Source organism: Mizuhopecten yessoensis, unplaced genomic scaffold (genome assembly GCF_002113885.1).
Source record: "Mizuhopecten yessoensis strain PY_sf001 unplaced genomic scaffold, ASM211388v2 scaffold716081, whole genome shotgun sequence".
Taxonomy (NCBI): domain Eukaryota; kingdom Metazoa; phylum Mollusca; class Bivalvia; order Pectinida; family Pectinidae; genus Mizuhopecten; species Mizuhopecten yessoensis.
In genome coordinates this window covers 67,098-80,530 of record NW_018479938.1, presented here as the reverse complement: position 1 = coordinate 80,530, position 13,433 = coordinate 67,098, and the positions used below count along the sequence as shown (strand labels likewise).

The following is a 13,433-nucleotide window of genomic DNA, read 5'->3' as shown; positions in this document are numbered from 1 at the left end:
TGAAAACAAGAAGACTGATAAAGAAGGTCAGAAAAATGGTTCAAAGTGTAAGAAATATAGTACTATTGTAGTATTATCAGAGAAACACTATCAATTGACTCATAATTTTCATCCAAAGTCATGAAATCAAAAATGTCAGAAGAGAAAAAATTGAAAATCGATTAAAAAAGTCGATTATTCCGGTGTGCCAATAGTTTGGATTATGTTCAATCGCTGCCAATGCTTATTGCTATCTTGCTGTAATCACAAAGCTTCTGCGTTTCGATGATTCTGAGTGATTTGCGCGATAGGCAGAAGCACATCAGAATGGTCGAGACATTAGATGCTTCTTACGATACAGGCAGTGGGTAACAGCAAGTGTTTTCTTTTTCGATCCCCGACCTGAAAGGTTGCACATCATACATTGAGGTACGTTCTTAAAAGTTGATATGACGTACAACCCATTTTTCAATTCCACACGCATTTATATATTTCTGTCGACACACTTAAAATTTATTGTTTGAATTTGTTTTGCATACGTTCAAAATCATAAATTCCACCTTAATCACATGTTATTCAACTTTTTTATCTTTGGCCGGTCAAAGTATAAAACGAGCACCTGGGCAATTTTCTTTGATTTGTTCATTTTATCACATTTTCTCCTAAAAAGTTAGTAATAGTTAAAACATAAGTCAATAGAAAATTTCCACTTTTCATAACAAAAGATCCTTAAGAAGGAAGTTGTTATACCGTTACTCTTATTCAAACTTTGGAATAAATACCTTTGTAACAAGCATGTTAGGTGCAATTGATATAATTGTAATCATGAAATGGCATCAGAGGGAAGACAGTGGAAATACACGACCAAACCCTATTGTAATGTTTTAGTCGGTATATCCCATATGCATCTTATATTGAATCCTATTATAGAGAAAACATAGGATCTCTATATACATGTAAGATAGCTCCATATCAGAATACTCTCAATTATGGTGACATTTAGAATGTGGTATAAACGTTTGGAAGATTGATTAATTGATTTGCAGCTGATATTGACATATATTGATATTGATATAAGTAACATAGTCTGCTAACTTTTGACACAAACAACCAGAAATTATCTGATGAGATGTTGCATCAGCGGCGACATCATCATGATAGCTAAATGGTGAAACGTGTTATAATAAGTAAACATCCGTTTTCATTTTATAACTTGTCGAAGACATTGGGTTTTTATATAATGTAAGCTCCAAATCAGAAAAGTATCGTTTCAAACGTCATTTAGAATTTGGTATAAACGTTTGAAAGATTGAGTGATTGGGATAAAGACGTTTTCGTGATGGGTGAAATATCGAATTAATTTTGAACTTACCTATGCCTCCACCTGTACCAAAAGAAGGCAATCGTAATAATATGATATTTTCAATTCGTGAGGTATGTTTAACATAGATATGAAAAGACATTTCTCTCATTTCCCTGTGTGTAAGATAGAGATATCCAGTGTAAGAAAGGGGTGAAAGACATTTCTATCTTACACCCCATTTCACGTGATGTGACATCACAATGACTCAACAATGACGTGACGTCACGGATTTTCTGCGCGAACATTGTTTGCAAATATAGGATATTTCTAAGCTAGCTGGCTAAATAGTTTTCGTCTAAAAAGCTCAGAGTGAAAATTTCAAAAAAGTTGCCAGTTCAAACACATATTCATGGTTTCAGAACTTATTCTGGTGATTGGAATGAGAGAGAAATACTATTTTATGTCCAAGGGTGTAGGATAGGCAAATTGCCAAATGGTCCAATTATAACGACGTAACGTCAGATGTTGACGCACAACAGTGTAACATACTTTTAACGCCATTTCGTTTCAGGTTTGACGTTTGTGGAACACGGTCGGTTTTGTAAAACACGTGTGTTCAGAGCTATCGGAATGAAAATAGACATATGTAAAGCCTATTTATTTAACATTCATATGGTCACGAGTTGTATATAACAAGTGTAACCAATTTTGACAATGATCGAGTTGAACGTGAACATAACGGTTAAGAAGTGAAAGAAAATGTGATAACATAACGCTACCAGTATAAGTACCATCTGCTTCCTTAATATCAGCAATGATATGTAAGTTAAAAAGCACATATTAGGTAAGTACATAAAGTAACATGCATATATTAAAATAATCCGTATTTCTTTTCATTTTATTGAAGCCCGATAATGAAAGCGCGCTCGGATTATACTACATTGTATAATGACGTGATGTCATTTGCCATTTAGTCATACATTGACATTGGTGTTGTTACCCTCAGAGTTATCACACTGTTCACGCATTCCAATAAATCAATTTGAAAAATCACATGCAAGATTTAATTTAGCTCGTTACATTTTCCACACAGGCTAACATGTCTAAATGTTCTCCTCCTTCAACTGTAATTTGTAATTGTACAACCTACTGTCCGTCAAAACGTATACAACAATAGCTACTTTACCCCATCTGCGATAGTCCAGGGGTTAGGCTCACTAACGCTCTCTGTGCCCCTGGGATATGTCATGACAACATCGAAGAATCAGTGTGCGTCACCTTGTAGATGTCCATATTGTACATCGTAATGTATCTTAGGAAACCATTAAACTTGAAATTTGTAATCTTCAAATGCCCAGGTATCGGCGTAGCGATTGGTCAGGTTTTTTTCTACCTGAAACCGATCAAATTGCTAGCCGCGTGCCTTCAATTTTGCTTTGACATATTCCAGGGGTTCAGAGAACGGAAGTGAACGTAACCCCTGGAGTATCGAGGATGCTTTAACCCGCAAAAGCTTGTATTTCGATGTGTTCACCGGGTCAAAATATACCACCTCCGACCCACACTGGAAAGAGTTTTACCAAATTTGAAAACCCCTCGGGCGGGATTTCCCTACCCTACACCTTTGTGCATGAAGGAGTCCTTTATTTTTCAATACACTGTCATATACGATGAAGGGGTAAGTATGAATGATCAATTTTCCATAGTTATCTTACATATGATGTTTTAGTATTTGAGTCACTCCTAGATTATAAATATATCTTTAGCAATAGAAATGAAATGGTATCCCAAAACGATGCTTATACAATTGAATACTGTATTAGACCTATTGCAAAAACCCTGAAGTGAGTCATAACCAGTTAACAAATATTCATGGCTATGATGCAAACGTTATTGTGTGTACAGTAAGGAAAAACATTACAGATTTTGCACCTACATTTATTTAGTACTTAACATTCATAGACTTGTTTTTGATTAATACGAACAAATAATTATAATTAGTTTTATTTTTTTGTTTGTAAAAAAAATCGACTTGGAAAGTGGAAGTGGAAGAGAATGAGACAAATATACAAAATTAGAAAACTGATAATGACCCATCTAGTCATAATACGGTAATAATTACAATCTTGAAAGTGGCAAACACAGTAAGAAAAACTTGTCTGCGTCATCGATTTTACGCATAGATATTGATTATTTGTACATCGCTAAAATAACGCGTTTTCAGTAATGACTAAATCGTAAATTGGTCATGTGCAAATATACATTAGTTAACAAAACGATAAAGGATTATCCTGTTGTTATATATGTATTGATAATCTACAAATTATTAAAAAGTATTTACAAAATCTTTTCTTTACATATACACATGTCAGAAATAATACATTTTCTAAAAAGAGGTAACAACACACACACAATTGTAATATATAACTGTCATAAATGGACATGGAAGTAAAACAGTCACAGTAATTTTTTTTTTCAATTACCTTCAGCTGCCAAAGAACATGAAATTAAAATACGAGCAGAGGGTGAAATACACTTTCATATATATTAACTAGTTTATGGCACAAATCTGAAGTATGAAATACTCTATGCATAAGCGAAACTTTCAATATGAATATATACAATACAATACAATTAATTGTTAGTTTTTGAGGTATTATAAAAACGTCAAGCACAGCAACATATGTTTCACTCTTGCTCAAATGAAATAAATCTATATAATCATAATATAGGTACAATGCGTGTTAATTACCAAAAAATAAAAAAATAAAAAAATAAAAATTGCTGGAATACCAAACGTGTCTTTTGGGAACATTGAAGAAATCAAATTTGATCTACTGCCCTAATCGCAACACTCGTGATCTCTTATTTACAGACCAAATACTAACATAGTGTGTGTCAAATAACTAGTAACTTCCCCATAGCCAATATCTAGAGATTGTTTTTAAAACAAATGTGCACAAGCAATAATCGTCCATATGTGTATTGCTTGCACATCGTGCACACCTCGTGTACACATTCTCACCCTTCGTTTATATAAAATTTAGTGTCCATGTTCCAGGCTAATTTGGAATAAAATCCCTTAATTCTTATGGAAGAAGAAGGATTTCATAGGTTTTTACCTCTATTCTCCTTATTTGGCCCCACAACTCTCCTTACAAACCCAACATATATACAAAACTGAGTCCCTAGGAGGGCCACACCCATCATTTCTACAAAATTGAGTCCACTTGGTCCAAGGATGATCCAGGCCAATTTGGGTTAAAATCCCTTTATCCCTATGGTAGAAGAAGGATTTTACCTCTAAATCCCCTATTTAGCCCCGCCCCTCTGCCCATGGGGCCAGCCCACTATTTATAAAAGGATGTTCCAGACCAAATAATGATAAAATTCCTTAATCCCAACGTTAGAAGAAGGATTTTAAAGGTTTAAAGGTTTTACCTATATACCCATAATGGGTCCGCCCAGCTGCCCCCAGGAGGGCCACACTCACCATTTATACAAAATTGAATCCCTTTGGCCAAAGGATGCTCCAGTCTTAATTAGGATACAATCCCTTAATCCCTACGGTAGAATGATTTGAAACATTTTACCTCAATTACCCCTATTAGGGCCACATCCACCGTTTAAACAAAATGGAGTGCCCTTGACCCAAGGAAAGTTTTCAAATTTATTTTCAATTTTTCCCCCTGAGCTTTTTAGACGGACGACGGACGCTGCGCCATGACATCAGCTCACTTGCCCTTAAGGCAGGTGAGCTAATAATCGCATTAACATGTACCTTTAAACTAACAAAACACAGAATTGTTACGCAATTATCAACATAATTATGTTTAACATGTGAAAGCAATGCAAGATACACATACAAGGACATGTACTATTAACCTTTAGTATCCTTACTTAGAAATGGAAACTTAACATACTGTTGACAAATGTTGACAAGTGTTACAAAAACAAATCTTTGTAGTTTCCGTGAAGGCAGTGAAGTGTTTACTTACACAGTGTAGCATGTATCACATGCAATGATGCTGGAAATGAAAGGAAAAAGAGTACAGTTTTGAATGCAATAGTTTATTTTAATGTTTTATCTTCAAGAAACTCACTGCAGAAGGTCGAATGTGGTTTGGTTTGGTTTTATTTTGTTTAACGTCTTGTATGGGGATTTCACCCTCATAATATTTTTGATAATGATAAAATTTCGTTTGTATTTTCAATAAAAATATCGAAATGTATACTAACGTGATAACCTGCAGCAAAGAAAAGAGAAAAGAAAACTGAATGAAACTTCAGATATGGTTTCCAAATAAATCTTAATTTAAACACTGTTAAACATTGTGCAACAAATGCAAAGATTCCTTTAACGTCTTTGCTATGAGGAACTGTCAATAACTGTTTGACATAAACACTTAAGTTTTTGTATAATGTATGGTTGTGTGAACTAGATACAATAAAACATATATCTTTGAAAGCTCCTTTTGTTGAGAAAATCTTTTTCTATGGAATATAGGAACTGTTCGACATGGTGAGCTTTTATTAGAAATCATAGTCATCGATTCTCTTTTTCCAAAAATGAAGAAACATATTTAAAAAGTAAAACTTTCGTAATGCTACTTTAATAAAATACTGTATAAGAAACATGTTTTATGTACATATAGTAATTCCATTTAAAGATTAAAATTTCGTTAATATATTTATTATAAGCTTAATGACAAGCAGATGCAACAAAGAGCAATACCGAAAACGTATTATTAAGAAATTACGTATGAGACTTGTTCATAATTGCACAAGGTTTGAGCAGTTTTTTAATATTAAACCGTAAAAAAATAATATAGAATCGCACTAAGAAACTTATATATTTTTTACGCAATTATCAACATGATTATGTTTAAAAGGTGAAACCAATGCAAGATACACACAAAAGGAAATGTATCATTTTCCTTCATTATCATTACTTAGAAATGGAAACTCAACATCCGATTGGCAAATAAAAATAAGTATCATATACAAAATCTTGTACCTTTCGTGAAGGTACCGAAGTGTTTACTTACCCTTATCAGGATGTTCCCAATCAACTGATGCTGGAAATGAAAGGAAATATAACAAAGTATTGAATGCAATAGTTTAATTTAATATTTTCACGGAACTCAATATGAAGGTCGGAATTAATACAGACATAATATGATGGAAATTATGCTAAGTTTTTTTATTATACGAGTGTTGTTGTACCTATAATGTTAGGAATACGTTACACGTCGATATTAGTTTTTTTGTACATTGCTGCAAAATATTATCCTTAAATACCATACTTTAAATGTATTATTGACGCCTATCTCCTGTACTTTGCCCTGTTATGTTGCCAGGGTTTTGGTAACACCCTTCATTCATACATAATTGAGTCCCCTTTTCCAAAGTATGTTCTTGATCAGATTTGTTTTAAACTCCTTCATCAAAACGGAAATAAAAAGGTTTTTGTTTGAGAAAATAATTTTATCTACGGAATATAGGAACTGTTTGATAGTTTCAGTTGTGTTAAGAAATGTTAATATTCATCGATTCTCTATATCCAAAAATAAAAAAAATAATAAGGAAGTAGCAGTTTCGTAATGCTACTTTGATAAATACTGTATTAGAAATATGTCTAATGTAAATATAATCATTCCATTTAAAGACTAAAAAATCATTAGTATATTTATTATAAGCTTAATGACAAGCGGATGCAACAAATATCAATACAGAAAAAAAGTATTATTAAAAAATTACGTATGTGACTTGTTAATAATTTCACAATGTTTCAGCAGTTTTGTTAATATTAAACCGTAAAAACCATAATATAGAATTGCACTGACATGTTTGATTACACTAATAAACGTATAAGCTTTTTTACGCAATTATAAACATGGCTATGCTTAAAAGGTGAAAGCAATGCAAGATCCACACAAAAGGAAATGTACCATTTTCCTTCATTATCCTTACTTAGAAATGGAAACTCAACATCCGGTTGACAAATCAAGATTAGTGTTTTATACAAAATCTTGTAGTTTCCGTGAAGGTGCCGAAGTGTTTACTTACACATATCAGGTTGTGCCCAATCATCTGATGCTGGAAATGAAATAAAATATAGTAAAGTATTGCATGCAATAGTTAAATTTAATATTTTCACGGAACTCAATATGAAGGTCGGAAATAAGACAGATATAATTTGATGGAAATAATGTTAAGTTTTTGATTAATTAATTAGGAAATACGAGTGTTGTTGTACCTATAACGATATGAATACGTTAAACGTCGATATTAGTTATTTGTACATTGCTGAAATAATGCGTCTTCAGTAATGCCAAAATAATACATACAGTATGTGCAAATATCCATTAGTCAACATAACAAGAGGCCCAAGAGGGCCTGTATCGCTTACCTGAATAGTTAAGCAGTCATAGCAAAATATTATCATTAAATACTATATTGCACTAAAAATATTTCCCTCGCAAACTTTGTTGGCTCCATCTGTTGAAACTACTAACAAAATATTATTATTAGATTCTATGTTTTTTTTATTCTTCTTCAGAAGTTGCTTGACATGTTTTTTCCTGTGACCTTGTAAGAAGGTCAATGTCATTTTCCTTTTGAATTTCGTCAGCTCTATTCCAAAAAGCTATCAGCCAAATCTAATGTGAATCCATTTATTTTAGTTCTTAAGAACAAATCCTTTAAAATGTTGTTGACCTCTGTGACCTCTAAAATAGGTTCAGGTCATTTTCATTCGCAAACTTTGGTGAGCTCTATCCCAGGAAGTTACCAGCCAAATATTTTAAATTTATGCCTTTTAATTCTTCATCAGAAGTAGTTTGAACCGTTTGACATATTTGAACACTGTGACCTTGAAAGTTAGTCAAGGTCATTTTCATAAGCAAACTTTGTTTGGCTCTTTCCCAGGAAATAACCAGCCACATATAAAGGTTCTATACCTCCCAGTTCTCCAGAAGAAGTTGTTCTAAGCGTTAGACATATCTGACTCATGTGACCTTGAATGGAGTCAGATAAGAAAAGGATATGTATCATTACCTGCATTATCCTCTCTTCGAAATTGAAGCTCAACATCCGGTTGACAAATCCAAACAAAAATCATATAAAGAATCGTGTAGTTTCCGAAGTATTAACTTACCCATAACAGCACGTTCGGATTCACCAGATGCTGGAAATGAAATAAGATACAGTAAAGTATTTGATGCAATAGTTCATTTTAATAGTTTCAAGGAACTCACTGCAGAAGGTCGGAAGTAAGACAGATAAAATTTGATTGGAAATATTTGAAGTTTCTCAACATTTAATTTGGAAATACGAGTGGTGTTGTACCTATTACGATAGGAATACGGTATAAGTCGATAGTACTTATTGTCATTTATAACGATGTTTTAGATGATGTTTGGAGATTATTTTGATACAAAATAGATGCATACGCAAGTATTTGTTTTTTAGATAGGCCATGCGAAAAAAGCATAGGCTACCTTCTCTCCTCGGCTGGGAATACATTTTAGTTAGCTAGAAATTCACCGACACCTGCTTCTCAAACGTACGGCTGTACAGTTAAGGATTTCTCCATTACCGATCAAAAACGCCAAGAAAACACTGTCTCTTGTCAACTTGTTCATAGGGATTATCAAACGTTACAATCATGGAGAGTTTTGTTATAAAATATTTGTACTTAACTAAAGTGTCCTTTTGATCATTGGTTTTCTATCATAAAGAAATGAAGTTGTATTTTCGGTAAAAAATCAAAATATATAATCAAAACATTCACTAAATTACCTACCTGGATATTAAAGAACACTGACAAATGTTATCCTAAAATACAATACATTAAATGTATTATGGACCCCTATATTCCGTATTGGACCCAGTTATTTTGCCAAGAAATTGGTCACATCCTTCATCCATACATAATCGAGTCCCTATTTTTAACCGATGTTCTAGATCAGATTTGTTTCTTCGAATTCCTTCATCCCTACGGAAGAAAAAGGGATTTTAACGCGCAATCCTACCTTTTCCTGTAATATTTGGCTGCTTTATGATATCGTAGAAATTGAAATACTATAAAGAGACACAAAAAAGGTAATTTATCATTTTCCTGCATTATCCTTTCAGCTTAACATCCGTTCGACAAATCAAAATAGAATCATAATCTTGTAGTTTCCGTGAAGGCAACAACGTGATAACTTACCCATAACAGGACGTTCAGAATCACCAGATGCTAGAAATGAAAGGAGATACAGTAAAGTATTGAATGCAATAATTAATTTTAATATCTTATAAGATAGATATAATTTGATTGGAATTATTTAAAGTTTCTCAACATTTGATTAGGAAATACGAGTGATGTTGTGCTTATCTGTACATTGTTTGCTGCAATAATGCATCTTCAGTAATGTAAAAATGATAGATATCGTTTGTGAAAATATTCATGAGTTAATATAATAATAAAGAATCACATGTTTATAAAAGTAATAAACAATCATCCTATTACAGTCATACACATTCCAAAAATACTGAATTTGTGATCCAACTTAAGGAGTTAAAAAATGCTTATAGAAAACTTAATATAAGGGACTCACACTTAAAGGGACCATTTAGTAAAGTTAATTTTGTGATAACCTGAAAATCAAGTCGATACTGAAAAAAACATATAGCTCCTAACGAAAGTTTACGTAGTTGATAATGACATGACCTGAAGCCAACGTTCATGGTGTTCATTTTCATATTTTGAGAAAGCCGGTGATAAAAATATCTACGACCGAAATAGCGCTATATCCGGGCCTTTCAGTGCTATCGACCGACAACACAGTGTCAGTTATGAGTCGGAGTTCACACATAACTCATTTTAGAATGTACACAATACATCGCTAGTAAGAGTTTAAAATATCATAATATATACCTTTAATGAGATATTAATGTTCAGTTTGGATTTGAATAAGAACGAACAGGTTCAATTAGGCTAGAGCATGCACGCACTGAGAGGGTGTCACAGGGAGAATTTCAAACCGCAGAAAGTGTGATATCAATACGTTTAAATGTAAAATAGATCACTCATTTATAACGATGTTTTAGATGATGTTTGGAGATGATTCTGATACAAAACGTATGTTTACGCATGTACTTGTATTCAGATATGCTAGGCGAAAAAAACATAGGCTTCTGTCTCCCCTCGACTGGGAAGACATTTTAGTTAGCTAGAAATTCATCGACAGCTGCTGCTTAAACGTACGGCTGTACAGTTAAGGATTTCTACATTACATATTAAAACACGCCAAGAAAACATTTCCTCATTGCTACGAGGAACTGATTGCACAAATTTGAAAGTAAACAAAATGGATTAATGATTAAAGGCACTTTGTGCATATCTGTCAAGAACTGTTTGACATACACACTTTTCCTCCTCCATCGATACAATAAAACACGTATCTCTGAAAGTTCCTTTGGTTGAGAAAATAATTTTATCTACGAAATATAGGAACTGATCGACATTTTGAGTTGTGTTTAGAAATGTTATTTAATTATCGATTCCTTATATCCGAAAACAAACAAAACTAGAACTGTTATCCTAAGGCTAACTAAATGCCCCCATTTCCCAATATTAGCATGGATGGGATACCTGTTGTCCATTGACCTTTACAGGAACACCTGTTTGTAGTGACTGGTTACCAAAGCAACCATTTTTTTTTAAATTGCATGCACATCTACATCTGCATATGGTCCTTAATATTGCAATGACGTTTCAACAAAATCGGATCACAAGTTTGGGAGGAGTTGTCCGGACAAGATATGTCTACAGACAGGCAAACAAACGGACAGACAGACGGACCAATGGACAGATGTAAAGTTGCATGCACATCTACATATGGTCCTTAATATTCCTATGCATTTTTATAAAAAATGGTTCACAAGTTTAGGAATAGTTTTCCGGACAAGATATGTCTACAGACAAACAGACGGACAGACAACCTAAGTCCAGGTTCGTTGCAAGGGTATACAGAGTTTATAACATCAATTGTTTTAGTTTCAGTCCCAATGAGCTGAACGCTGTACCAAATTTGGTCAAAATCAGCTGATATCTAATTTTCGACCAATCAGATGCCACCATTTACGTCAGCATGGTATACAGTGATGTTCGGCATCCCCTATATACCGAATTCGGTCAAAATCGGACAGTATCTATTTTTTTACCAATCAGAGGCCAGGATTGTGTTGCCATGGTAATAGTTTTGGAAACGCCTTATGTGTCAAATTATAGGCTTTGTTTACTTACACCATTTTACCAAGTCTCAATGAAATCCGTCAAATAACTGAGTAGTTCTGGATTTTGTTGAAAAAACAAAGTTGCATGCACATTAACACATAGTCCTTAATATTCCTTTGAAGTTTTATCAAAATCAGTTCACAAGTGTCAAGCAAGCAGAAAGCAAGCAAGATAACAGACAGACAGACAGGCAGACAGACAGAGAGACAGATTTCAGTATACCCCTCCCCCTAACTTCGATGCGGGGGGTATACTAATAAGAAAGTTACAGTTTCCTAATGCTACTATTAGACATAATATCAGCTATATTTTTTACATCATACTCGTTGTCAACATTTAGATACAAGTAAGATAATTATAAAGATAAATATAAACCACAAAACATACTGCTTACTTCACTGTGAATTTATTCACTGGTATCAGATAATACCGATGACTAAACTCACATCCCTTCCCATTAGCATACGCCATTTTCCTGACTTAATGGTATGGTGGCTTAGTACTTAACTACGAACGTTTAATTACCAAATATAAGTATCTAACAAGAAATCGTTTAATGCAGTAGTAATTGCTGTCCGTTATCAGATACCACTGCAGCTAATTTTCTGTTCCCCATCCACTGTTCAACATTATATCCGTGACTTTAAACACCATGTTTGATTAGTAAAGTCCATTACTAGGTCACATGTAAATTTATTTTCAAATACATATTTTCTAGTATCTAATTATTTCCATGGTGAAATGGAGCTCTGATGTTAACTCTGTTAACAATAATGTTTTCATTCATTTTTGTATATATCAGATGTCTTATGTTATTATTATTTATATCTATGTCTTTTTCAATGAACTGCATTGTTTTAATGGTATATTGCGATATAGATAATATATGTATCTACGTTTGGTCAGCTTTGTGGTCAATGCATAGATCAATTAGGCATTCATGGGCGATGCAAGCCACAAACTGGTATAACATCATTTTTAATGCCTATAAGTCCTGATATGCAACGATCAAGAATAGGCCTATTTTATGACGTTGCGATATCAAAATCACTGAAGATAACAAACAACGTTTCTGAAATACATACAGGAAACTCCCCCCTCACAAAGCTATACTACATGTAGTGACTGAGCTAGCAATGTACATTCTAATAATTCTAATGTCCCTGTTTTTGTTACAATGTGGTGATATTGAATTAAATCCTGGCCCTTCAAACTCTGCATCATCCAATTCATCTTTCTCCTCTGATTCTAGTTCGATCACTCTATTTCAAATACTCTTTCATTAGTACATCTAAACGTCCAAAGTTTACGTCCCAAACTAGATGTGCTATACACTGAACTCCACTCCCATAGCATACTAGCATTCACAGAGACATGGCTAACAGACTCCGACATAAACTGATCTATAGACATCCCGGGTTTTCAAAATCCAGCCTGCTACTGTCGTAGCGACCAAGCAGGAGGGGGCGTGGCGGTTTACGCGAAAAACAATATATCTTTTAAGCGTAGAGTTGATTTGGAAATGAATCAAATATAATGCGTGTGGATTGAGTTAGTTACACGTGGAATGCATATACTACTGGTAACATATTATAGACCTCCAAACTATAATATTAACTGATGGGAAAAAAATGAGGAATCTATCGAAAATGCTAGTAACACAGGTATAAACAATATAGTTACAACTGGTGATCTAAATGTAAATCAGTTAGCCCGAACCCATAATTCAAATTATCTTGACAAAAACTATGACCGTTTACGGTCTACAGCAATTAATTACAGAGTGCACTCAATATACTGAACACACCTCATCATTAATTGATGTTATTTTAGTAAACAACAACTTCATAATAGACAGATCAT

The 13,433-nt window shown here is 33.6% G+C and overlaps 1 protein-coding gene across 4 annotated transcripts in view; it reads right to left on the bottom strand.

The window, feature by feature from the left end:
• The window catches only part of LOC110441646, a 54,639-nt gene that overhangs the window by 16,034 nt on the left and 25,172 nt on the right, over positions 1-13,433 (bottom strand). For 3 of the 4 annotated variants that reach the window (XM_021484845.1, XM_021484847.1, XM_021484849.1), the window contains exons 2-7: positions 9,498-9,527; positions 8,442-8,471; positions 7,352-7,381; positions 6,331-6,360; positions 5,281-5,310; positions 1,352-1,363 (exon numbers count right to left, since the gene is read on the bottom strand). In XM_021484845.1, the coding sequence (XP_021340520.1) occupies positions 1,352-1,363; positions 5,281-5,310; positions 6,331-6,360; positions 7,352-7,381; positions 8,442-8,471; positions 9,498-9,501 (136 nt within the window). In that variant the 5' untranslated portion in view covers positions 9,502-9,527. The remainder of the gene's footprint in view (positions 1-1,351; positions 1,364-5,280; positions 5,311-6,330; positions 6,361-7,351; positions 7,382-8,441; positions 8,472-9,497; positions 9,528-13,433) is intronic. The other variant, XM_021484846.1, reaches the window with a different exon arrangement.